The 27,578-nt window shown below is 35.5% G+C and overlaps 1 protein-coding gene across 1 annotated transcript in view; it reads left to right on the forward strand.

Moving 5' to 3' along the window:
* Window positions 1–27,578, forward strand: part of FBN2 (fibrillin 2) — a 236,490-nt gene that overhangs the window by 73,476 nt on the left and 135,436 nt on the right. The window contains exon 7 of the mRNA XM_008530057.2: window positions 7,871–7,996. Coding sequence (XP_008528279.2) covers window positions 7,871–7,996 — 126 coding nt within the window. The remainder of the gene's footprint in view (window positions 1–7,870; window positions 7,997–27,578) is intronic.

The raw sequence follows: 27,578 nt of genomic DNA on the forward strand, positions 1-27,578 counted from the left end.
ATGACAGAGTCTATATGACCTAGCTAGGACACAGGACAAGGACTTGAATAAAGAAATAGCAGTACAGACCCTGAAGGAGTCCCTGCAAAAACAAATGCGGATGTGTGTTCTTTTCAGGTGGTGTTAGTGTACAGATACAGGTAATTCCTTTACTCTGACTGCACTTGAAAAGAGTAGAGAAGTTTAATTTGAACTGAAACTGGGCAGGCGTGACTAGTTCTTAAATTGTAGACTGAGAGGAAGATGCCCACAGTAGGAAGTTATTTCCAGGCTTTCTGTACAGCTCAAAGTGAAAAGGAGATTTGGTTCAGTTGATTGGTATAAATTATTAAAGATAGTTAGAACCAAAACAAATTTATCTTGGTTGTCTACATCGACCAAGTTAACCAGATCATTACACAGTTTAAACTTTAATTCATGCTGTGTGAACATCAGCCATTCCTATGCAATCCAAAAAATTTACTTAAAACATATTTGATTATAGAAGCTCTTATCTAAAGATAGCACTGTCCCTTTCTTCTAACTCAACAAATGCTAACAAGAAAATGAGTAATAGAGAATAAGGTGTTCTAAAATAAAACTGTACAACCCTCAATTAAAAGTAGTGACGAACACATGCAGGTGTTGGGAAGTCGTTGGACGGGGGAATTTACTGTGAGTATCAGCATCCTGAAAGGCTATTTAGTGGCTGTGGATGTTCTGTGGGAGAGGACGAGAATGTCCCTGTAAGAGATAAATCTGCTGCAGACCCTCCGAGTAACAGAGGGATAGCAGGTGGAGAAGCTTTGGAGGCAAGCCATGTCTAGTATCCTCTACCCAGCCTTCCAGCACAGAGACACTCCTTGAGGTAAAGGAGAGGGAAGGAAAAAGAGGGAGGAGGGAGTGCTAGTGAGCATCTTAGAGTCTGTATCTTAAAGGGCAGAAAGTGGGAGCCACACCACCTGAAAGTTGAAATTAATATCCAGGGCAAAAAAAAAGTGGGAGAGAGTTTAATGAGAAGCTGTTTAAGGCAGTATTCCCTACAGAAGTTTTCAAACCAAACCATTTCCTCTTGGCTCTCTCCACTCTTGCTTTGGCAGGAAATGGCCCTATTTAAAGATGAGTAATAAAGACAAAAGGACTACATATAAAAAGTGGAAAAAAAGAGAATAAGAACATAAGGAAAACATGGATGAATATGCTTCAAAGAGGAAAATGAATACAAAGTTTCTATCTCTCTTATCTCAAGGAAATGAAAAAACAGTATGGTTCTTCTTTTAAAAGATTCTCAAAAGAGAGTTATAAGAGTTCACTAAAGACAATCGGAGATAAAAAAAAAAGTGAATTGTGGTACTCAAGAAAGAAATTGGAGGATTTAGAACTTTACCTAATGAAAGGCAAATAATACATACATACATATAGACATACAAACATATATAAAACTGAAAAAAATTCAGTGACAGAGGTTAAGCTCTAGGAAATTACAAATTGACCAAAAATGTCAGAGAATAAACAAACAATTATTATAAAGAAGCTAATGTGTAGTAAAATCAGACTAAAGAAAGCTGATGAAGGAAACTGAAAAAAATACTTAAAGATAAAATAGAAAAATTTTCTAAAATAAGGTCTTCAATCTGCAGATTGGAAGGCACAAAACTCAATAAACAGAGAAGATAGAGAGAATCCCATAGGTGTAATAAGGCAGAATAAGCAAGGATTTTTTTTTAAAGAGACCCATCCCAACTGGTCTCAAACTTCTTTAGAACAACTCATAGACCAGAAAACAGTGTGGCAGTGTCTGCAAACTTCTGAGGTAATAACCTATCCTTTACTTGGCTTATATTTAAATAAAGTTATTTTAGTTGCTCTGTAGAGAATCAAGTATAGGGAGGGCAGAGTAGAAGCAAAGAAACCAGTTAAAAGATGCCTGCAATGGTACGGGCAGTGTATGATGGAGGCTGAGACCAGAGTAGAGGCAGAGGGAAGAGTTGAGATCTATGTGGGAAGTAAGCACTTGTTACTGATGGAATGACGTCAGACAAGTGAGAGGGAAATGCCAAGTTTATCTCCTAGGTTTCCGACTTTGACGATGGGATAAATGATGATGACCTTCATTGAGATAAGGAAAATTGAGATAGAACCACACTCTGTTCTTAATATTACAAGTTCAGAGTCCTGCGGTAGCAAGTTACCAATATTGGCTTTTGTGATGATCATTTATTCAGCATTTGAATTTTGTGTATCACGTGTAAATAGGTATTTTGGCTGAATCAAACCGTATTAAATAGTTTCTAAGATACCCTGTATTTCTCAGATTCCATCTGGAGACAGATCTGTTCTTCAATTGCTGTACTAAGAGGCTGACATTCATTTTTGTAGAAATACAAGTACTATGTATGAATATCTATGGAATGCAGAAATAAGAACTTACATTTTAAAAGTGGATTTACGATGGTGACAAGCAAAGTTAAAGCACACACACTGTTAAATACAGTAATAGGAATTGGTCCTTAGTTCCCACAGATATAAATTAAATGAACCATTTTTATATGCCTACACCACTGCACATATTTTTCTACATTTGAACATGAACTAAAAATAATATACCATCTAATACTAATTTATATAATAAAATAAGTTTAATCTTTTAGGGCAAGTTTGTTTGGAGAAGTGGAGAATCAATGAGTTCATAAACTAGAATTACTATGACTTTTTTACATTATTTATAACCTTAATAGACATGGACTGAAGTGATTATATAAGGTATAAGTTTCAAAAGATTTAATTTTATTCATAAAATCCTTAACGTGATTGGAGGTAATTCAACATTTAAAGAAATAGTAAGTTTGTGCCTGAATTGAAGGGATGAACAGAAACACAGTTGTGTAATCTGGGCAGTGGAAAACTCATCAGACGTTAGTAGCTGCTTATGCTGGCACTTTGAAGATGTAGAAACTCCTTCATAGTTTGAAAGTCTTAGGCTTGCTTTTTTGTTTTTATAGAGAACACATATATATGTTTGTAGGTTCAAACTGATTTATAAGATTTCTTTAAAATTTTGTTTTTTATTTTAATGATTATCATGATTTACCTTAAAAAATTAATTCTGTATGGCTGTGTACTCTAGAATACTTCAAAAATGAAAGTTTTATATTTCCTTCTAGGAAAATATCTTTTAGGCAATTACAAAATAAACCCTGTAATGTCAAATTGCATTTTCCTTTGAAAAATTACTGAACCTATTAAATATGTAGTCAAAGATTTTATGTATAGTATTAAGGGATTTATAGGTTTGGCTTCATTTTTCACCTTATATCATGATATTCTTTCTCTGATTTATCTGCCAGGAAAAGAGATTTCTAGAGATGTTTTATACTACACTGTAATGAGGGTGGAAACGTAGTACATTTAAAAAATGATGTGGTTTGAAATGTTCTGAATTAAACTGTTCATATATAAACTTCTTGCCATATATTTTATTCTACTTGCTTTTTGTTTGAATCAGATATCCTTTAATAAGACAATGAAATCTACTTTATTAAAATACTTCAGATTATTGTAATTAGTTTTACAGACAGATAGCTAAAGCAAGGAAGAAATTATAAGGATGCTAAGCTCTTTTATAGGCTTAATTTCTCTAATTTACCCAGTGAGATACACCAAACTTGTGGGCTTACCAAAAAATAATAGAGTAAATCAGTATGTACTAGAGATGTACCCACAAAATCTTTTTCAATGAGAAAAAGCAACAACACGTAGTATATAATCTTACTTTTGTTAAATAAACAGACCACCCCTCTGAATTGTGCGAATAGCAGTCTAAAAGAACACACGCTAACTTATATCAATGGTTATCTCACTAATTTTTTATTTTTCTGTATCTTTAATGTCTATTACAATAAGCATATATTATTTTGTAATTAAAGATAGAGTATTAATAAATCTATGTTAATCCTGTCAATTTGAATAGATGACAAATTTACATAAGCTTATATATTACATTTATTTTTATATACAGTGTTTATTTATTTTAACAATCTCCTGAGTTAGAGATTAGCTTTTACAGAGAGAGAAATTAAGGCAAATTTACATAGATATAAAATGACAGATTCAAAAACTCTAAATCAAAGGATTTTTCCCAATCCCCCTATAGTATACTGCACCATACGCATGTTAGCTGTAACCTTTTTGGACAGGCCATTTATCAAACTGAGGAAGTTCTCTTGTATTCCTGGTTTACTCAGACTTTTAAAATCATGAATGAGTGTTGAATTTTGTCACTTTATTTTTCCTCATTTATGAGATGATTATAAATTTTCTCTTCCTTGATCTGTTAATATGACGAATTCTATTGATTGATCTTTGAGTCTTGAAATAACCTTAAATTCCTGGAATAAACCCCACTTGGTCATGATGTATTAACTTTTTTATATATTGCTGAGATTGACTGGTTAAAAATTCTTGTGCATCTATTCCAAAAAGATATTATTGTGTTGTTTTCCTTCTCATAATGTCTTTGTCTAGCTTTGGTGTCAGGGTGATGGTAGCCCATAAAATGTCCCCTCTTCTCTTTTCTGTAAGAATTTGTGTACAGCTGTGTTCTTTCTTCTTTAAATGTTTGAAAGAATTCAACAGTAAAGCTACCTAGGCCTGAAGTTTTCTCTGTGCAAAGATTTTAAAGTATGAATTAAATTACTTGAATAGATGTAGGTCTATTCATATTATCTGTTTGTTTTTGGCTGAGCCTTGGTATTTGTGTCTTTCAAGGAATTTGTAGATTTTGTTTTAATTGTTGAATTTAGTACCATAAAGTTGTTCATAGTATTTCCTTTGATCCTTTGAACTAACTCTATAACATTTGTAGAGATGTGCCCACTCTTATTCCTTATATTAATCATTCATTTCTTATTTCTCTTCTTTTTCTTGATCAATCTTGCCAGAAATCTATCAATTTTACTTCTGTTTCCAGAGAGCCAGGTTTGTACTCATTGATTATCTCTATTGTTTGACAGTTATTCTGTTTCATATTATTACTTTCTTGCTTCTGTTTGAGAAGCAAGCTTCTGTTGCTCTTCTTTTTTAAAATTCTTAATATGGAAACTTAGATTACCAATTTTAGACCTTTTTGTAATATAAGCATTTACCTCTATGCACCACTTTAGCTGCATCCCACAAACTTTTATATGTTCTGCTTTCATTTAATTTAAAATATGTTCTAGGGGGCCAGCCCTTTGGCCGAGTGGTTGAGTTCACGTGCTCCTCCGCTTCCGCGCCCGGGATTTCGCTGGTTCGGATCCTGGGCACAGACGTGGCATGGCTCATTTGACCATGCTGGGGCGGTGTCCCACGTGCCACAACTGGAAGGACTCACAACTAAAAAACAAATATACAACTATGTACCGGGGAGCTTTGGGGAGAAAAAGGAAAAAATAGAATCTTTAAAAAAAAATATGCTCTAATTTTCCATGTGATTTCTTCTTTGACCGGTGGATTATTTCCAAGTATATTGTTTAAATTCCAAATATTTGGGTATGTTCCAAATGTTTCCTATTATTAATTTCTAGATTAACTCAGTTGCGTTTAGAGAACAGACTTTCAATGATATTAATCCTTTTATATGTAAGGAGTCTTTTTACATGGCCTCAGAAGATAGTCTATCTTGGTAAATATTCCGTGCACACTTGAAAAGAATGTGTATTCTGCTAAAGACAGTGTTCTATAAATGTCAATTAGGACAAGTTGGTTGAAAGTATTGTTCAAGTCTTATATATCCTACATATCCTTGCTGATTTTCAGTCTACTTGTTGTATTAGTCACTAAGAAAGAAATATGGAAATTTTCAGCTATAATTGTGGATTTGTCTAATTCTTTTTTAGTTGTGTCACTTTTTCTTCCAGGTGTTTAATGTTTTATAATCAATGCATACATATTTAACATTATCATGCCCTCTTAATGAATTGACCCCTTTGTCATTATGAAATATCCATCTTTATCCATGGTAATATTTCTTGTTCTGATGAACACTTTGTATAATATTAACAAAGCCACTCTAGCTTTCTTTTGATTAATGAGTACATGATATATCTTTTTCAACCTTTTAGTTTTTAAGCTTTCTCTCTCAAAGTGAGTTTCTTGTAGACAATATAAATTTGGGTCTTCCTTTTTTTTAAACTTATATGTCAATCTTAGTCTTTTTAATTGGATTGTTTACACCATTTACATTTCATATAATTACCAATATTATTGGGTTTAAATCTATATCTTACTATTTCTTGTCTGTTTGTTGCACGTATTCTTCATTCCTCTTTTTTTCTTTGCCTGCCTCTATTAGATGGAGTGTATTTTAGTATTCCATTTTATCTCCACAATTGGATTATTAGCTCTACTTCTTTGTTTATATTTTAGTGTTTGTCTTTACATATTTAACTTACTACAGTCTGTTTTCAAATAATGGTGTGCCACTTCACCTATATTGTAATAATTTTGCAATAATATTCTTCCATGTCCTCCTACAATCCTCCATGCTGTTGTGGTTATACTTTTTACTTCGATGTATGTTGTAACATCCAAAATATATTATTATTATTATTATCGTTTTGTTGTTATTTTCTACAATTATCTTTAAGTTTATTAAAAAATAAGAAAAATGTTTTTTATAATTATCAACATGTTTACTATTTCTAATGCTTTTCATTTTTTGTGTAGACCATAATTTCCATCTCATTTTTATTTTTCCTAAAGAACTTCCTTTAACATTTCTCGTAGACTCTCAGCTTTTATTTGTCTAAAAATTTTATTACACTTTCTTGAATTTCATTTTATCAATATTAAGGCTTTCTGTTCCTAAACAGATGAAATTAATAGACAGCTTAAAGGGTGGGGAAATAATTGTCATATCTAAAACAGAAAAGTTTTTAAATTTAGAATAAGAAATCAACCTCAATATAACAATGTTTAGAGGATATAAACAGGCAACTTTCAGATGAGGAAATCTAAGAGCTAACAAGAATAGTAATTAATAATTAGAAAAGTGGAAACTAAAATTAATAGTTAATATCCCTTTACGATTATGAGGCCAAAGAAATTGAGGATATTGGATAGTTATTTCATGTGTTAAGAGGGGAGAGAAAACATGAGAAAGAATCCTCATGAACAGTAGAGGTGTGTGGTCTACTCGTAGCCGTGTAGCTGGCTGGTGTGAAGACTGCTACAGGCATTCTGAAGCACTCACTGAAGCATTCACTGGGCACTGTTTATTCATATTAGGTGTATGTATACCCTGTGATCTAATAATTCTGCTCTGGGTCTACAGCAAAGGGAAAAAGGGTCTTTTTGAGTCTTCAGAGTTTATAGTCACTCAACTCCATAAAGAAACATAGTAGGGACGTTCATTATATCATTCACTGGTGAGAAGTTGAAGGTAAACTAGGTACCCATCACCAAGAGAGTGAACACACTAAGAAGGGTTCTGCAGCGAATCAAAGCAAGAGACTGGTTGTCCACATAACGACACAGATGAATTTTAAAAACCAAATTCCAAAAGAAAAAAAATCAAGAAACAAAATGACATCTATAACATACCATTTACGTAAACTAAAATATATGCATACAATGGGGTCTTGACTCCTCAAACACCATTCTCTTGAGAACTGAATTTCTTCTATACATTAAAGAAACATATATAGATATTCTGAAAATTAATGGTATCCACTCACAACTAGAAGGACCTGCAACTAAGATATACAACTATGTACGGGGCGGGGGGCGGGTTGGGGGAGATAAAGCAGAAAAAAAAAAAACACACATTGGCAACAGTTGTTAACTCAGGTGCCAATCTTTTTTAAAAAAAAAAATTAATGGTATCTATATTCAAAATACTTTCTTCTTGCAGATGTTGATGAATGCCAGGCTATTCCTGGGATATGCCAGGGAGGAAACTGTGTCAATACAGTGGGCTCTTTTGAATGCAAATGCCCTGCTGGTCACAAACAGAGTGAAACTACTCAGAAATGTGAAGGTGAGTGTCTCTACTTTGATGGACATGTCTAATTGTTGACTTTGGATCCAAGAAAAACATGACTTCATTTTGAGTTTTAAAAAATATTACTCAATTATAATTCTTTATTTTAATATGAAATGTAGGTATAACTTATAAAGTAGTTTTGTGTTGGTTTGTGTATTTAATGGGCTTGATTTGGAAAGAGCCAATGAGCATTTTGCATCTGATTTGTTATATCAGTTTCTATGTTGTAGTGAAAATGAGAATAATACAGCCATTTATATTTTTCTTTAATAGTTTTCCATTTCACTTAAGAAATTATATCAAAACTAAAGTTGAGTAAAGAGATATCCAAGTGAAATATAGTGTCATGTGAAAAACGATATGTTAGAAGTTGGCACCATGACATATATGATAAAATAAATATTTTAATTGTTGTATTAAATATTGTTGCTTGACTAGCCACCAAATTAAAAACAAGCATAATTGATTCAGGGAGAATTTTGAACTTACCGCAATAGGCATTCTGTGAAAGAATAGCTTACTCAAATAAAGATATAAAAAAAAAACCTAATGAATTTCTGGAATATGAGTTTTGGATTATACTGTTGAAATGTAAGTTTCTATCAGCATTCTTCAAATAGAATAAATTCACTTGTTATATTTATCTGTGATCAAAAGCTTTATCATTATTATGAAATTTAAGAAGCTTCTAAGTGTGTCTAGCTTTAATGAACATAGATATTTAGAATTATTTTGATGCTTCTAGTAGTATTATAGTGTTTATCTTTTCAGTTATTACTTAAATCAGTTTATTTCAACTAAGATAGTTTTCTAAAGACAATAGAGTATACCTATTCTCATTTTTGTGTCATAAGCATTCCATTTACTCAAAGTTTAAAAACATCTATTGTAGAGGTTTGTTTTTGCCAGCCCAGATTATCTGAGGTGGAAAAACATATATGAGAAATTCGGTAAATCTGAACTTATTCCTTATGCCTACCATGATCTTAACTGGGAGCATTTTCTGAGTTCAGTGGTCTAAAGTACCTAACATATATTATAGTTGCTTCCTGTTAAAAGAATTACCACAAGCTCATCTAGACCCATTTGCCTTCAATAACTAAAATCATCTTCTGGTGTATATAATTAAGTCTTTTGTTCTTTCCCTTTCCAAAAGGCAGTGTTTTGGGTTTCTTGGTTATGAAAAGTTGTGTCATTCTCTGTAGAAGAAAAAATGGGAAAAGGCAAAATCTCGAGTTTAATTACAGAAGACAAACAGGAATGTGAACTATTTGATTAGACAGGAGGTAGAGTGTGGGTGCGCATGCTGTTGTTTCAATACCTGAAATCGTAATACCAGGAACCCATGGGACATGTAGGCTCCTGTATTTTCTGTTTGTCCTCCATTTGTCAGCTCCAAATTAATCTTCATAATTTTATACATTTCACATTATTATTACAACTTAATTTCATACTACCCCAAAAGAGAAGGTAATAAAATGTGGTTAATTATTTTAAAGACCAAATACATTCTCTATGAAACAGCAAGAATGTCCAAGTAGTTTATGCTATTTAAATACAATGTTTATAGCAAAAGTCTGACTATATTGGAAATGTTAAGAAAGGTACTTGGAAGATGGGAAAAATTATCTGAGTTAACACTGGAATTGGACCAAAGAGTCAGGGATCTCCAGAAAGTGTGAATTGTGCTGCTATATCCTTACTTCTTTTTGTATTTTCCCTCCGTGCTTTTTTTGGGTTGATTCTACTGCTCAACCCTTTGTCACTCTCCTTCACTTTTTACTTCCGGAATAATGTCCAAACTAGATCCAAGGGTGGTGGACTTAGGAACAAAGACAGTGCTTGATTGTAGGTGAGAAGGCACAGCCACTGACTGATTAAAGTGGTTGTAACATTTCCATTAGTTATCAAACAATGTATTTCTTAGTTGAAAATAAAATGAGCCTTTTCTACATCACATTTCATCAAAACAACATATAGAGCCAGGACAGAGTTGGGAGAAGCACAGTGCAACTCTTTATTCACACTTGTCTATGTTCTTTAGGAAAGGGGGCTCTTGAAGTCATGTAGGCACTACCCAGGGCCCTGAATCCAGTCCTCTCTTTTCTTAGTTCCTGCCCAGGCAGGCAAATCCATTTAACCATTGCCCAGAAAGAATTATGTGATTTAGTAGTTGGGATTGGTGGGGAATAGTAAGATTGGAAGAAGTGGTGATTAGAATTTGAACACTAAAGGTTTTATGAAGCCTTTACTTTGTGTATGTCATATTTATTTAGACGTCTTAAAAGTGACTATTATTGACTTTCTTTGGGTAATATTGTTCTTTTATGTAAAAGATCAAGTGGTATTTCCTTATATAAAATCATTTAATGTAATTGGTAGCAAAATGTATCTGAAAAGACCAAACTGTTGCTGCACTCAGTGACAGATTTTAAATTATAGTGAGTTTATGTATAGTTTATACAGTGTCAATGTAAAAATGTTGACATAAATTTAAAGTTAGTATCTACTCTAAATAAAAATACATCCATAGCAGTTACTTTTGACCAACTGTCAAAGGTAAGATATTTTAGTTTTTTATGTGGATTGCAATGTAAATATAGAAAATAATAGTGTTGGAAGATTTATTTTAAAATGATACCCTTTCTATTTTTATTATAATATATATATTCCTGTTCATACAGTAATGAAGTTCTCTAAAGAAATCTTTTTCAGTCTTTAAGTTACTGGTCTGTTCAGAAATAAGGAAAGTAACTCCAACATTTTCGTCCTGGGTGAATGGGAAAATGGTGGTAGCATGAACAAGAAACTGCAAAGTTAGCTTATTAACTTTTAAGAATTGTGTTATTGATCTTTTTTGGTGTGTATTTGTTTGTTGACCGTCTTACTCCAACACTTGAGTAAGATCCTTGAGGACAAAAACTCTGTCTTGTTATTACTGTATCCCAGAGCGTGGAACTGTTCCTGATATATTGTAGGCTCCTAAAAAATATGTGTTGATTAACTGGAAGTAGGGTGTATAGTAAGTTAATTTCTTTGACTTGGATTAAATGTCCAAAAAGGAGGTAAAATATGAGGCCAGAGCTAAAATTGTATTTGGAAAGAGGCCAGTGATCTTCATCATGGGAATTTTTCCTTCATCTGACTGTTTTTCATTTTCTTAATAATCTTATTTTCCTCTGGCTGCCATAAAAAGACCAAGAGCATAAACATTAAATTAGATCTTTGTGTCATTGTCCGTCTTTGGTCATCTGCAGGTAATACTTCTCAGGTCAGGGACCTTCGTTCTCTATTTAAAAGAAAAAACTGTCTTCTGCTTGTTCTTTGGGATGTCTTCCTAACAAAAATCTTATCCTGGAAGGCTTGTTCTGCTGAAAATTTAAATTTGAACACGTATAGTTTATACTAAAATGAACAAAAAATGGTGGGGGCGACAGTCACCTCCTAATTTAATGTTTGAAACATATGACTCAATCTCTCTCATTGAGGCTTGTTTTGTTTTATATCATTGATCAGGTGGAGTCTCTTATGGGATTTTTTCTTTCTCGTGTTCAAATGTAGAATCCTGTCCAAGCTATCCATCTGAGCCCAAAGCACAAAGGAGCATTTGTTTCTGTGTGTGTGTGTGCGTGTGTATGTCTAAAGGAGAATCAGTTATTTTCCCCCGTCGCTAAGTTAGCGTCCCAGATTCAATAAAACCTCTGATACCTACTGAAGTCATGTCCTATTTCTCCTGGACCAGTTTGGCTACAAATCTTTTCCAAATTCTGTCATACCGTGGGCAAAATGATTCTTTGGTGGAGTAAACTATTTCTTCACATCCAAAGGTAAGGTTGTTTCAGTCACTTACTCTATTCAAAGATTCCTTCATCTAAATATCTGGTTAATTTAAATGAAGAAGGGAAGCAGAACCACATCAATATAATATGAAATAGTATATCAGGAGACTGTCCAGCATTTTTCCTTTTTATAATAAAATATGTCATTTTGAATTTCAGTCCCTGTGGATGAAGCTCAGGTGGGTGCCAGCTGTCCTCACATGATCCCACCTTCCAGACTATACCTTCCTTAACATTCCTTGAGCTAGTTAATCTTTCCTGGCTTAAATAGCAGGCAAGAAAATAGCATCATTGTATTGGAAAGTTTCCCTTCAATGGCTCTTTATATGTGAAATAGTTGTTTGCAATTTATTCTGAAGAGTCTTCAGCTTTGTTCCATTACCAAAGCGTTTAGTTGCTTGAGACTTGTGACAACAAATATATTTATTTATGCTCATGAAACTTGTTGGCACAGTATCTTTAGCTGCTGTCCAACTCTGCTTTGATAAACCATGGAAAATAAACTATACTAAACTGAAAAGTGCTTGCTTTTACTCATATTACCAAAAGTGTATTAACTTTAAAATAAATAATAATTAAATTCATTAACTATTTCCCAAAAGGAAAACTACGTATTAAAATTGAGATTCAAGAAAGGGGATTGTAAATATTGGAAACAGATAAAACTTTTTAGGTCATCAATTTGAAAACCACAAAACTATTGTCTTTTAAATCCTTTTTAGAAGAAATTTACAACATTGTAGTTAAAACCTAAATTCACTCTCCCTTAAATAAGAAAGCCCAGGCTGCTAAACCCAAATCTACTTTCTGCTCCCATAACAAAAATGTTATTCCTCTATCATAGCATTTTTTACATTGTACTTTAGTTATTTTTCTTGTTTGACTCTGCCAGCAGATTGCATGCACCAAAAGAGCATAATAATAAATGCTAATATTTATGGAGCACTTAATATATCCTAGACAATCCTTAAGCCACTTTACATAGGTTTTCTTATTAAATCGTTACACAATGCAGTGAGGTTGACTAGTATCATTAACCCGCTTTGCAGATAAACAAACTGAGGCACAGTGAGGCTTAGTAACTTTCTTGAGGTTATATGGTAGGAAACAGCAGAGCCAGGATTCCAACCTGAGATTCCTCCTGACCTCTCACTCTTAGCCAGAGCTGTTGAGCAAACAAACGTGGATGATTCGGCAGCACACGCCTCAGCCCCTGGCCTGCGTTCACAGTGGGAAACTCGTGGAGACGGCAGCAGTAGAAGGGTTCTTTCTTTGCTCATTGCATCATGTGGCAGCGCCCTGCGATCTAGAAAGACCAAAACTAGACCTAGTTTAGTGATCCTGGTACTGGCTGTGGAGTTTGCATGTTTGGGAAAAGCATGGTGTCTCTCCTCTGATATTTACATTGGCTGCAAAAATATGGAAACTTGACCTCCAGTCCTGTTTCTTCACCTCAGCCTACATGAATGGAGGAATCTTCCCTTTGTGTCATCAGGGTTCAGGGGTCCAAGCCTTGTGATTGTGGATGCACGACCTGACAGTTCACTGCTCCAGCCCAGATCCACCCCTCGACCCTTTATCTGGTTGACCAATTTAAGCACTCAGATGTAGCTGGTTTCCGTGGAGCATTTTGGAAAGTTAGCCCACAAGGGCTAATTCTTGAAAAACTTAACCTTTCCTGCTTACCTTTCCCAGTATGTTCTACTGCCACTCGTGGCTGATGTATTAGATATTCAGTCAATGGATTTTTACTCTATTTTCTGTTCATTAAAATGAAAATTTATTCTGTGCCACTGTGCTAAAATAATTCATTTACCGTGACTTCAGAATTGAAATCTCAGGTCTAGGAGAACAAGAGTAGGGATAAGTGGAACTGAACTAATTCTGTCTTTATTCGTAGAAGGTAGTCAATAGCAGAAGTCTAAGAAATAGCTTTAGGGGCCGGCCCCATGGCCAAGTGGTTAAGTTCAGGTCCTCCGCTTCTGCAGCCCAAGGTTTCACTGGTTCGGATCCTGGGCACCAACATGGCACCGCTCGTCAGGCCATGCTGAGGCGGCCTCCCACATGCCGCAACTAGAAGGACCGCAACTAAAATATACAACTAGGTAAGGGGGGACTTGGGGAGAAAAAGCAGGAAAAAAAAAGGAGCGGCAATAGTTAGCTCAGGTGCCAATCTTTAAAAAAAAAAAGCTAAAATATGTAAATTACTATGCTACTAGATGTAAACAGACAGCCCAATGGAACATAATAGAAATTCCAGTAAAAGAACGCAAACATAGAACATTTAAATGAATGGGAGAAAAGATAGAGTATGCAGTGAATGATGTTGGGATGACTGGGTATCATTTGAAAAAAATAAATTTGGATCCATACATCACATCTTAGACTAAGGTAAATCTTTAATGAATAAAAGATATAAATATCAACACAAGAAACACAGTGATGTTAAAAATAATCATGAGAATTTTTGTATAGTCTTAGATCTGAGAAAGTATTTTGTGCATGTTATATGAACTGAAAGCTATAGAGGTATGGATTGGTAATTTCAGCTACATAAAATAAAATAAATTGTGTGGCAATAAAAGAAAAAACTTACTACAAGCAAGAAAAAAAGATAAATGATAACCTGGGAAAAACTTTGGCAGCTCATAACGCAAGTAAAGACAAGTTTCTGTAATACATAAGGAAATTCTACAAACCAATAAGAAAATATCCAATAAAAACATTCAAGGATATGAATTGACTGTTGACAACAAGGGAAATACCAGCGACTGTTAAATACACTAAGACATGCTTATCTTTATTTAGAATAAGAAAGTGCAAAGTAAAACTCAGATATTTTTTACTTATAAACTTTGATAAAATAAAAATTCTAATGGAAAACTGTGTTGGTGAAGGTTTTGGGAAATAGATGGTCTCATAAATTCCTTTTAAAAGGGTAAAATTGGTCCTACCTCTATAAAGGGCGATTTAGAACTAGCTATCATAATTACAAATGTACATAACATTTAACCCATAAATTTTAATCTAAGAATTTATCTTACCTATATTCAATCAAGAAATGATGGATTTACAAGATTATTCCTCCTCTCTTTTTTATAATAACAAAATATGGTAAAAATATATGATAGTAAAGTGATTAAATTATGAAGCATGTACACAGTGGGAATTATTCATCCCTAAAAAAAGATTGTGAACACTTTATATATTGATATAGAAGTATGTTTAAGATATATTGTTACATGACAAAAGCAAGTTGTAAAACATTTTCATTTATAAAACTGATAAAGTGTATATGTGTGTATATATGTGTTTGCTTATTTATGCATAGAATGTCCATGGAAAGATATTAGAAAATCTGTGTCATTTGATATGCCAGGGGTGGAAATTGACTGGCTTGGAGAAAGGGCTGGAAAGGAGACTTCTCATTGAGTTTTTTTCTCTGGCATGAGTTTTTGACTTTGAACCATGTAAATGTATTATTTATTCCTAAAATTAAAAACATAGAGAAGGGGAGGGAAAGACCCATTTATTTGTTACTTTCTTAGTTAAACTCTCAACAGGTGCCTGCAGCAGAACTCTTTCTTCCTCCTGGTGGCTAGAATGGGGCATGCAGACCTGTTAGAGCCTCTGCCAGGGGCCATTGCGACCTTTATCCTCCAGCACGCTAAATATGTCCATGGCACATTACATGCTGCCAAGCAGACAATATATGCACATCTAATGCTTTCAAATGTGGAATGAAAATCTGGGAGTTGAGCAGCATTCCGCTTAATCTTAAAACTACCACTTTTATAAGTCAATAAATGTTTAGAAGCATTAAATGAAATATGTTTGACTTTAATGGTCCTCTCCTTAATTGTTGACAAGGAAAAAATCTCCTTAAAATAAGTTTGGTGACTTGACATAGAAGTAAGACAGACAGTAAGGGAGAGGTAGGTCGAAGATGCTAGTTACGATGAAGCTAATTAGCAAAAATCTAACAACATAGCATGATACGAACATAGCAAAAATACAAATATTTAAAAGGGTGCATGTGGTAGTCATATTGTGAAAAAAGGGGATGTTGGTCTTAAATCATCTTTAAGCAAAAAGCTGGTACAATCCTGGTCATCAACTGCACAAGAGCTGCATGGCCCAGTGAGATTAGAACCGATGTAGGAGTCAAAACCCAGGCTGCTGCTTCGCAATTAGGTGGGTTAGGACTTTCAAAGTAGAAAACAGGTCAACCTTTCTCTACCATATGGTGTTTGCATTTGTGTATTTCAGAGATTCTTCTCAATCTCTCTGTCTCTCTGTCTTGGTCTCTCTCTCTCTCTCTCTCTCTCTCTCTCTATATATATACACACACACAGACACACATATATCTGTATCGCCCTCTTTAGCTCTCAGTGCACAAAATTATATTAATCATAGTGTTTCTTTCATGACATAATCTCATTATTATTCTACCCATAATCTCATTATTATAACCTGCTGTTATTTAGTTAATTATCTTAAATAATGTAATAAGCACCCATGAAACCACCAAAACAAAAGCTAGAACCATGACGGTTACATATGTCTACCCATGGTGCTGCCCGCCCCCTGCAACATAGCCATCACCTTGTATCTGAGATTCTACATTTTCTTGCTTTTTTAAATAGATATTTCCATTACACCTACAGATATTCCATTTATTGTTATTTCAATTCTTTAAACTTTACCAAAAAAAAGGTTCATTGCTGCGTGGAACCTAGTTTTTTCACTTAATATTATAATGATATGATTCTTCTCTATAGTTGCATTTTTTTTTAGTTAATTCTTTAGAATGAGATATAGTATTCCATTATATGGATGTATCTTAATGTCATCATCCATTTTCCCACTGATGGGCATCATTTCTGGTTCTTCCTATGGTGAGTAGTGATCAACACACTTGCAGACACACATACTTTGTGCCCTGTTGTACCAGCTGTCTCCTTCAGAGTAGAACCCACTGTTCCCCTCATTTGCTTAGCATACACAGAGCTACACCATGGAGCCAGGGTCATTTTGATTTTCCAGAGGGATATTTGTCCTCTCTTTTGATCCGTTTATTTCTAAAAGCTGACTCATACACATTTCTATTATGATTGATCTCTGTGTAAGCAGCTTAGGTCACATCAGCGTTAGCATGCCTTGTTCCCATGTACCGTTGCTTGGTGCCCAATTGGGGAACAAAGAACCTGACACTCTGCAGTTAGGGTGTCCTCCGCCTCAGCCCAGGCCTCGGTGTCGCCCGGTCCTTCCCCCACATTGCTGGAGAAGCGTCTGCTGAGTGATCAGTGATTGTACCCCAGCTCACAGCGCTCCCTCCATCTTCGGGGTTGCCCTTTAGGTCTCCTCCAGGAGACTGGGCTCATTGTGCAAGTGAAGAAATCATATGGGAGAAATAAAGATACTGCAAACACTATCGTGTTTCGTTTGTTTCTGTTTTACAAATATTACAATTTATTTTCAGTTCCCAAAAGCATTTACTGAAGATTACCTACCCTTGAGCACAGCATTATGCTGGCTTCAGCTTTCTATATTCAGTCTTATTTTTAAGACATGTTAATAAAAGAGATGGAGCCTAAAGCCACCTGGACTCCTCCTTGAGAAAAGGATTAATTCTGGGCATTGCTAACAAACTGGCAAATACTGCTAAAGCTCGTCTTCCTAAGCTAACTTGACCTTAGTCCCCAGCCTTCCTCCTCCCAGTTCCCCAAACCCTCACCCTCAGGAGCAAACTTAGGAATTTTTTGACACAGGGACAATAGTGAAAACTTTTTTTCTTTTTTTTTGGACATCTCTGTCTGACACCTTGGGACCCAAAACTAAATCATCTTCAACTCCTTGTTATAAATCCCTCTCCCCAGCCAGGTCCTCATAATCTGATTTTCAGACACTTTGCACAGTGCCTCAACACCTAACATAGAGGAGTCTCTCTTTTTTTTTTTGAGGAAGACTAGCCCTGAGCTAACATCTGCCACCAATCCTCCTCTTTTTTGCTGTGGAAGACTGGCCCTGAGCTAACATCAGTGCCCATCTTCCTCTATTTTATATGTGGGACGCATACCACAGCATGACTTGCCAAGCGTTGCCATGTCCGCACCCAGGATCCGAATCGGCAAACCCCTGGCTGCCGAAGCGTAATGTCCGCACTTAACCGCTGCGCCACCTATCTGGCCCCGAGGAATCTCTTAATAAATGCTGGTTGAATAAATATATGAGTGAGAGAATGGGTTATGTTTCTCATATCCTGTCTCTTCTTTCCTTTCCCTAGGCTCACTCTGTTCCAGCCTTTCCATTTGTTCTTTTTATTTATTGAGGCATAATTGACATATAATCTTATAATGTTATAAACGTTTCTTTTAATGAGGTACTAGCTTTGGGAATCAAAGCTTGTCTGAACTTGCTGTCCTTTCCTATGTTTGCTAAGCAAAAAATGACATCCAGCAGAGTCTCTTTCTCTATATAAAGTAGACAATGACTTGTAATCCGATGAATTGATAATAAAAGTTCTTTGCACTAAGGAATCTGCTTTTCATGATGCCTTTATCTTGAGAGGCAGAGCACTGAGTAGCTTAGAAATTTGGTGCATGTGTATAAGGAGTTAAAATCTAAAACGGAAATCTGAAACATTTATGCTTTTATAAACCATTTGGGAAGGGCATCCTGACCATGTGCCAGGCTAGCAGTGGGGTGGTCAGGCTTAACTTTTAGAAGTCCCTTGTGTGTCTCGTAAATGGAAATGTCATATCCAAGAAAGTGAGATCAGCGGGGAAGAGTGTATAGGACGTCCAGAGGGGCAGCCAAACAGCAGCCCGGGGCTGACATTTGAGGCAAAATTAGCACATATCACTTCCTAGCATATTTATCAGAAGTTGCCAATCTAAACTCTTTTAGTTTCTTCCCACAAATGACTTCCACTATTAAAACACATGTGTTAAGTAACTTGGACACTACCTTGACAGTCTTAGTCAACTAACAGCAATATTTCATAGGGAGTTACCCAAGTGACATCACTCCCTTAATTTCAACCTAAACAAAATAGTTCACGTGGGAAGTTGCACACATAGTATGCTGTGAAAGCCTAGAGGAGAAAGACTTCTTTATTTGAGGCACAGTGGGGAACATAGTGGTTATGAACATGAAGTCTGTGAAAAATACATATTTCAAAAGAAAATCATTCAGCAAAAAGATAATCTTTAGCGTGTGATCCAGGTTGTGAATCAAAATTAGGACTAGTCAGATAATATTTTAACTTTCTTTATAACAAATGTATTTTTAAAATTTTTATTCCAATAACAAGAGGAAAATTGTAGAAAGAAATGACAATTTAAGTTGTAAGTACAATTCAGAAAATAAATGTGGAAAGAGAAGAGAACGCAGTGGCCAACAGCCCAAGATTTGGGACCCAAATGTCACAGTCTGTGTGCCAGCTGCACCACGTGGGAACCATGTAATCTTGAGCAAATTAATGCCTTCATCTTTAGAACAGATATAATAATGATCTTTTCTGCATAAAGTTTTATGAGCATTAAATGAGAGAGAGCATTTGGCTCTTTAGGTCTTTGTTAAAGAAGGCAGGGATAGCACAGACAAATTAATGGTGACAGATTCAATAAACCATGTGATTTGAGATCTTAAAAAAATTAATTGTAAGAGAGTTCTGGTATAACATTTCAATTATGACTTTTAGTACAGTTTCCTATAAAAAACTCTTTTAATAAGACAAAACAAAACAAAATTGACCTACTAGAGCATATATATGCCTAGTCAGATGAAAGTATTAACAAACAGTGAAATGAACCCAAATCCGTCATCATGATGAGGGAACATGGAACTGGGGATTTAAGATTGTCCATTAATTCTTGACTGTTCTCAGCCTGTTTTTAACCCCCCAGCTCCAGTTCCACCCAAATTACAAAAAGGGACGTTTGAGACCCAGAGGATTTGATTTATTTAGCATAACACAGTGGTCAGGAAATTGCATTTTAGTGGATTCAGGGAAATTTTCCAAAATGGTGGGAATCAATGTTGTTTCCCTGGTGCCATTGCATATTTAAATCGTTTTTAAAAAATATGAAAAAAAGGAAAAGTAATTTACATGATTCTTGCAGTTCAGTTTCTGCTAAAGATCACTGGAAAAATTGAGAGCTCCAAAACACCTTTCTCAGAGACATAAAATTAGGTGTGTGTTAATCATAGAAAAATCTATTCTACCCTGGAATGAAAGGATCAGATGAATATTTTGAACTTTGCCATTAGGGAAAAAAGATATAAACTAAAATGTATCTCCTTCTTTCTTCGTTTTACTGACTATGTAATTGCTGTTTCTTAGTGGAAATGGAAAAGCAATAAAGTAGATGAAAATAAACAAAATAAAATGTTAGTTTTATAATATTCTTGGTACATATCTTTAGTTTCTATTGGAAAAGAAGAGAGAGAGAGAGAAAAGCTGTCTCACAAATTACCACGGCTCAGTGCCTGAAGGAAATTAATCTGCTCTAAAGAAATGTCGTGCTGTCTTAAAGTAAAAATGTAACAAAACTTGAAATATAATACCTTGATCCAGGTCTGCATTTCTTGCAAGTATCGTCACTTACTGACCTTGTATATACTTCATTTACTACTCAGGCATTGAGAAATGTCTGAAGGACTGGTGAAAATTTTTATGGAATGCTAATTTATTTTAGATGCTTCCATTTAGTAAAGACTTAAATAAACAAAACTGTGATAATCTTTGAATTATCTTTCTTTCATAATCCCATGCTAGGGATCTCTCTCTTTCTTAATGTAATCCTTTCGTATTTCAGTGTAAAGTGTTTCTCATCTATACTTTGCCTTTGCTGGATTTTAGTACAATTAATTATATTTTAAGAATAATATGAATGATTTTGAAAATTTAAACTATAGTCACCTATTATATTGATCAAAAGATCGGGTAAATAGTTTCTCCAAGTACTTCTTGTTTTACTTATTTCCAGAAGACAACTATTTTTAGTAGTCCTTATTTCAAGGAAACAAAATTAAAAATAAACAAGTAAAGTTAGTTATAGTCTGAGCAAGGTTCTTTTAATGTCATCATATGGACATTAGATGAGTTAGTGTGTTTTTTATGTAAGCTTAGGTTTTCCTAGTGGGTTGTAGTTTCATATTTCACATGTCAATGTGTCATTTTCTCAGTTTAACTTTGAAAACGATCTGAGGTATATTTTTGTCCCAGTCTAGCAGCGACACAGATAGGACAAATGCAGAGCTGAGTTGCAGGTTTGTATTATCTAGCTTGGCTAAATTCTAGTGAGTGGCAGAAGACAATTTACGCAATATTTACCAACAGCTGTATGTCATCATGCTAAATTGAGTATGGCTTGATTTAACTACCCGTAGCTGATGCTAATCTGAAGTATAGATGTATTCTTCAGCTATAGTTTTAGTCTTCCAAATTCTTGCAAATGTTACCAGTATTAAGTGACTATAAATCAAAATTAACCTCCCATTTGTGATAGAATACTATACTAGTTCTATCACATAGAAGTAAACAGCTTTTCATTTTGTTCTTATCTGTATTAAGGATTATAGTAAGGACCTCTTATCCAGCAAAATCAGTATCATTTGATAGTTAATTTTAAAAAAACCTAGTAAAAGAGAGGCTCATAAAGTGATATATCCCTGAGCATTTCAGTTTAACTTATAACTTGCATGTTGGCCTTCTTTTTCCAACCCTCTGTACCGGGAGTGGGCGGCCCTTTGGAGGGTGGTTTCCCATCCTGAATTTTCATTGTTCCATAAACCTCATCCAAATGCTGTGATTTCCAGTTTTATTTCTTTAAATTGAAGCAAATTCCTCAAGACACTTGTGAGGCACTCTAAACACAGAACCCTTCTATATCAGAGGGTGACAAACTTTTCTGTAAAGGGCTAGATAATAAATATTTTAGAATATGAAAGTGACTCTTTGTTGCAGTATGCAAGTCTGCCACCCTAGCCCCAAAGCAGCAACAGACAGTAAATACATAAATGAATGAGTGTGGTTCTTCTAATAAAACTTTACTTGCAAAAACAGGCAATGGGCTGCAGTTTGCCAACCCCTGTTCTTGATTATCACTATTATCACTATTCTTGCCCTATTTCAAATTGTCTTTCTCTGCCTAGTTCTATGGCTGTTTTCTTAGTGACTGGCTAGATGATTTTAGGTGGCTCATGGACAAACAAGTTTTATTAGTAGCTATAATCTATTAAAATGTTTTAAGGAAAAAATATAAGTAGTGCATCAAAACTATGTGTTTATCAATGTTATTCCTTAAAATATTATTGATTAGAACAAAGTTTATATTAAATTTTTTCATAAAGATTTTTTTTTTTTAGAGCACTTTTAGGTTCATAGCAAACTTGGGAGAAAGGTAGTGATTTCCCACGTATTCCCTGCCCTCACACATATACAGCCTCCCCAAATAGCAACATCCTCCACCAGAGTGGTGCATTTGTTACAATTGATGCACCTACATTGACACATCATTATCACCCAAAGTCCATAGTTTATCTTAGGATTCACTCTTCATGTTGTACATTCCATGGATTTGGACAAATGTAAAATGACATGTATCCATCATTATAGTATCATACAGAGTATTTTCACTGCCTGAAAAATCCTCTCATATTAAATTTTTTAAATGAGTATATACATGGAAATATATTAAGTAAAAAGTAATGTAGGTGATTCAAGGATATAGCAATAGGTAGGAAGATATGGTTCTTTAATAACTAGAATTCGAGGGATGACGAATTTAAGATTTATTATCATCATCATCATTATCATTATTAGAAAGCTATTTGACTTCTAAAAATAAATATTCTCCAAACTAGAACTCAAGGTTGCTATTATGTTTGCCAGAGAATTCCAAAGGGAAAGGGACAGGCTGCTACAACCATAATAAATTTAGCTCTCTTATCCTTCTTTCTAGGTCTACCTTTCTTATGTCCCGTTCTCACCTCCTGCTCGTCCTACCCTTCTTTATAGTATTGCTCTTTTTCTAATCTTCTCTACCATCAGCTAGACTGCAGTTGGAAACTTGACCATCCCCAAAATTAGAACAAAGAAAATTCTCTCAACATCATTAACATCATTCCAGGTTGTTCTTCTTTTATGCATCTACCTGTGTACTACGTCGGCTATGAATCAATGGAACACTCAAAAAGAAGGGATGTGCACACTATTGCAGTCAGTATTGTATTTTATTTTTAAAATATAATTTTTCAAGAGAAACAAAAATATAAACAAACTTTTTGTAAAACTGCCACTATATACTTGTTATAAAAAGGTTCTGTTTTAACATGAAGGCATATAGGAAAGTGCTTCCAATGAAATATTTGTAAAAAAATATCAGAGGTTGCTTTCTTGTTTTGTTGTGTTCTAAGCACAAGAGATTTGAAGCCCTTGAAGATATTTTGTAATAGAAAACATTTGAAATTTGCTAAAGAATTTTCCTCCAAACTTTAGTAAAACCACATTGTGAATATTTAGTTGTGGGCTTAGAAAATTAATTCAACTTAAACTCATAGAATATAACTATTCACAAGTTAGATTATCATAATTCTTCCTCCCACATGGAATATTTTTCCTTAATTTACCATGATACAAAAAATATTTTTCGTAATTAACTAATAAAGAAAAACAGGAAGTATAGCATTCTGGCATTTATTTGAAATTTGATTTTGCATTTTAAAATATTTCTCATATGTTTATTTTCCTTGTAGCTTCAACATGGAAGATTGTTGTTTTTGATGGTTTTTCCGCAAAGTATAATGTTGCCCCCCCCCCCTTTTTTTGGTGAGGAAGATTGGCCCTGAGCTAACATCCATTGGGAATCTTCCCCTTTGTGCTTGAGGAAGATTGTTGCTGAGCTAACATCTATGACAATCTTCCTGAAGTTGGTATGTGGGACACTGCCACAACATAGCTTGATGAGCAGTGTATAGGTCCAGACCAAGGATCTGAACCTGCAAACTCTGAGCCACCAAAGCAGAGCACGTGAACCCAACCACTATGCCACCAGGCTAGCCCCTAATGTTGCATTTTATATAAATCCTGTATACTAATGTATACATTCTATACAAGAAAGTATGTGGCTCCCATGAATAAAATGTATTCTAGAATATACTCCTCTTTAAGGAGGTAATTACAGTTTTATTGTATTGTTCTTTTTGGAATATTACTATATGTAACTACTGTCTTTATTTGCATAACTTGTGAGCATTAGGAGTGAGGTGAGGGAGAAGGCAAGGGGGAGAAGAGAAAGAAGAAGATCATTCTGCCTTCACTGGCCCATCCTTCACCTCCAGGCTGTGTAAAAGGAGAGAATCCTTAAAGAGGTTGAAGAGAACAGTAGTGAGGATCTTTTATGGAAAGTGTCCATGAAGTGGAATGTGGGAGGGGGAGAATATACGTGGAGCCCAACTCTCATCTGAAAAGTCTCAGTTCCACATTTCCAGAGTTTGAAAGGCAAAGGATATGTGTGTTTCCCATCTGCCAGGTGAGGACCTCACAGAAATGAAATGGGATGGGTGGTCTTGAAAAGGGTGTCGGCTGCATAGACTCCTGGAGGGTGGGCAACCCACCCTGAGGATAAACTGTCAGAAAGCTGGGCCTGATGGGAGTGTTGTGAGTGGCCAGATGGAGGAGGTATCCATGGGATCAACGGTGAGAGGTGAGAGACCTCAGCATTGAGAGGTTTCCCAAAATAGCAATAAAAGCATTAGGCTTTGGAGCCGCCATGCCCCGAGGACACTGAAGTCAGAATCATTTATTCAGGAAAATATTTATTGAGTTCCTGGCACAATTCTAGACCCTTGGGATAGAGTAGCAATGAAACATATAAAAATACTTGCTGTCATGCAGGTTACATTACAGAAACAAGGGACAGACAATAAACAAGTAAAATCTACACTATGTCAGATGTGATAAAGCCATCAGAAAATCGAAGCAGAGTGAGAGCCTGTAAAATACTGATGGAAGTGTGAAGGGGCTGAGGGAAAAACCGTGGCTGTTTTGGGGGAGAGTGCCTGACAGGGATCAGCAAATATAGTGGCCCTGCAGCGGGGGCATCCCTGAGGTATAGAGAGGACATTAAAGAGGCCAGTGTGACTGGAGCAGAGTAGCAAGGAGGAAACTAACTAATATGTGATGACGATAGAGATGCAGCCTGGGCTCAGATTTTGGGGGGCCTTTGCAGGCTGAGGTAAGTACTTTGGACTTTAGTTTGAGTTTTCGAGATGAGAGCCATTGAAGAGTTTTGAGCAGAGGAGTAAAGTATTCTGATCTTCATTTTAAAAAGTTTACTCTGGCTGCTGGGTAGTAAAAAAGTAATAAGGGGACAAATGTGGGAGCCAGGAGACCAATTAGAGGAGGCACTGCAGTAATCCAAGTGAGATTGGATGGTGGCTTGGACCAGGAGTTTATTGGTAAAAGTGATGAGAAGTGGTTGAATTCCAGATGTATTTTGAAAGTTGAACCAGCAGAATTTGTTGACAGATCACTTGTGGGGTAGGAGAAGAGAAGAATCGAGTAATTCCAAGGTTTTTGGAACTGAAAGGATGAAGTTGCCGTTACCGGAGATGGAGAATATCTGCGGGTAGAATACAGTCGGGGGAAAGCTATCAGGAGCTCAGCTCTAGATAGTTCATTTGAGACACCTGTTAAACGTTCAGTAGGCATTTGTCTACTGTGTGTATGTGAGTCAAGTTCAGGGGCAAAGTTGAGGCTGACATTACAAATTTTGGAATCTTCAGCTTACAGTTGATATTTAAAGTAATGAGAATAAATGAGATCATGAAGGGAGCATTTTGATGGAGAAGAAATCCAAGGGCTGAGCCTGGAACACTTCAACACTAAAAGGTTCAGTAGATGAGAAAGAATCAGCAAAGGAGCCTGAGAAGGAAAAGCCTGTGAGATTCTATCTCCACCAACCAAGGTCTTTGTCACCATAACCTGTCCTCTCTCCTCCCCACTGCAGCCTTGAAAGTACTTATAATCACTCCTAACTAGAGAGGAATGAATAGAAAGATAGAAGAAAAGAGACAACCATGTCCTCTCCATCACTGAAGGCTCCTAAGCCTGGGCAGGCTCAAACTAGAGAGGAGGAGAAGCTTTAACTGGATGAGCGATTAGAGCTATGGGATTGTTGGATTTGAGTGGACGTTTTGTTCATCAGAAAGGGATAGGAAAACCTAAGGGAGCTGCCTGAGATTTCCTACAGTTGAGAAAGACTAGTCAAAAGACAAATGTGCAGAATGGCAGTGGGAGAAATAAGAAAGTTGCTTCCTGCTTGCACCCTTGCAGTTTCAAATAGTCGTTACCATCTATTCTCTCAGTCTATATGAAACTATTGATTATTATAGTTCTAAGTCTGCAGGCAAAAGTTTAACTTTTGCATAAATCATGAAACAGGTGCTCTGAGTAATTTAGGAAAAGTGAATTCCAAATGTGAAGGTCTTTAAAATCTGTGAAGCTCCCTGAGGTATTTTGGTGTCCTTCAGAATTGTTCAAGTAACTTCCTATGGATAAGTAACAATTCTGTCCTGTAACATAAAGCAATCATTCAAAGACGCAGTGTGAATCTGTCTGTGCTCCATTAGCCCAGTTAAAATGTGATGTGAGTGAGGTCCAGTCACAGTCTTGGTGCGTCTCCCCAGACAGCCATTTTGAATTTGCCACTTTACACAGAGAATGCTAGTGGATGATTTGTTGGATTTATGTTACCGAACCAAAGTGGATCCACTTCCTGGTGAGTTGAAATCAGAGCCTTAACCACAAGTAGTTGTCATACAAAGTAAAATTTATTTGTGGCAAATAGGAGACCGTGTGGAATCATTTGCAAAGTCGTGGCTCTCCCCAAGCATGGGATAGCAGGGGCCTTTTATTTTGGATGGGGAATGAATATTCAAAAGGGAGTTTTTGCTTGTGCAGGCTCACTTGGAAAACATGCGTCCACACACATCGCATGTTACGGTAATAAGACTTAAGCTCTTCCTGGGGGTGGAGATCTTACCATTAAAATAAGGTAAAGGACAACTTTTGGTTATCCCTTGGCTCATCTGCGCAGGTGCTCCTCTTGTGGTGTGGCTCGGTCTGGTTCAGGGTGGTTGCTGATTGCATCTCTTAACAACAACAACGAAAACAATTTGGAGAAACAGTTCAATGCTTCTAAAACCTCCCTTGACTTCCTCGGGGCAATTAATCGGTGACATTTATACCACTCCATCACCCTTTGTGCAGATCAAAGTGTGTGCTTCATAGATGAGCCTTAGGCGTGACCCCTCTTACTCACACATCCACATTTACACAACCCGTTTTGTGCATATGCACAGATATGTCTATGTAGTTCAGTGTATGAACAGTTACTTGGTGAATTTAAACTGGATATATATGAATGTAACCTATTAGGTGAGTATGGAAACCAGCCAAACCCCCAAAAGTACAACTGTACCAATTCAAAGGTTAACTTTCTTTATAAGAATTGCACGTAGTATGTGTCTTAGTAACTGAGCATATTATTCTTGTTGAGTTTATTTCCTTTGATGGTAGTAAGTATGAAAAGCACAAAGGTTAATGAATATATGATAATTTTATAGTGGAATGTATGACAGATTTCTTTTTCACTTAATGCCATTTATTTAGAAGATACAAAATAAATGACGATGGATCATTAGAGTATTGACAAAAGATCAAGATT

This window comes from Equus przewalskii, chromosome 13 (assembly GCF_037783145.1).
Source record: "Equus przewalskii isolate Varuska chromosome 13, EquPr2, whole genome shotgun sequence".
In the NCBI taxonomy this organism is placed as follows: Eukaryota; Metazoa; Chordata; class Mammalia; order Perissodactyla; family Equidae; genus Equus; species Equus przewalskii.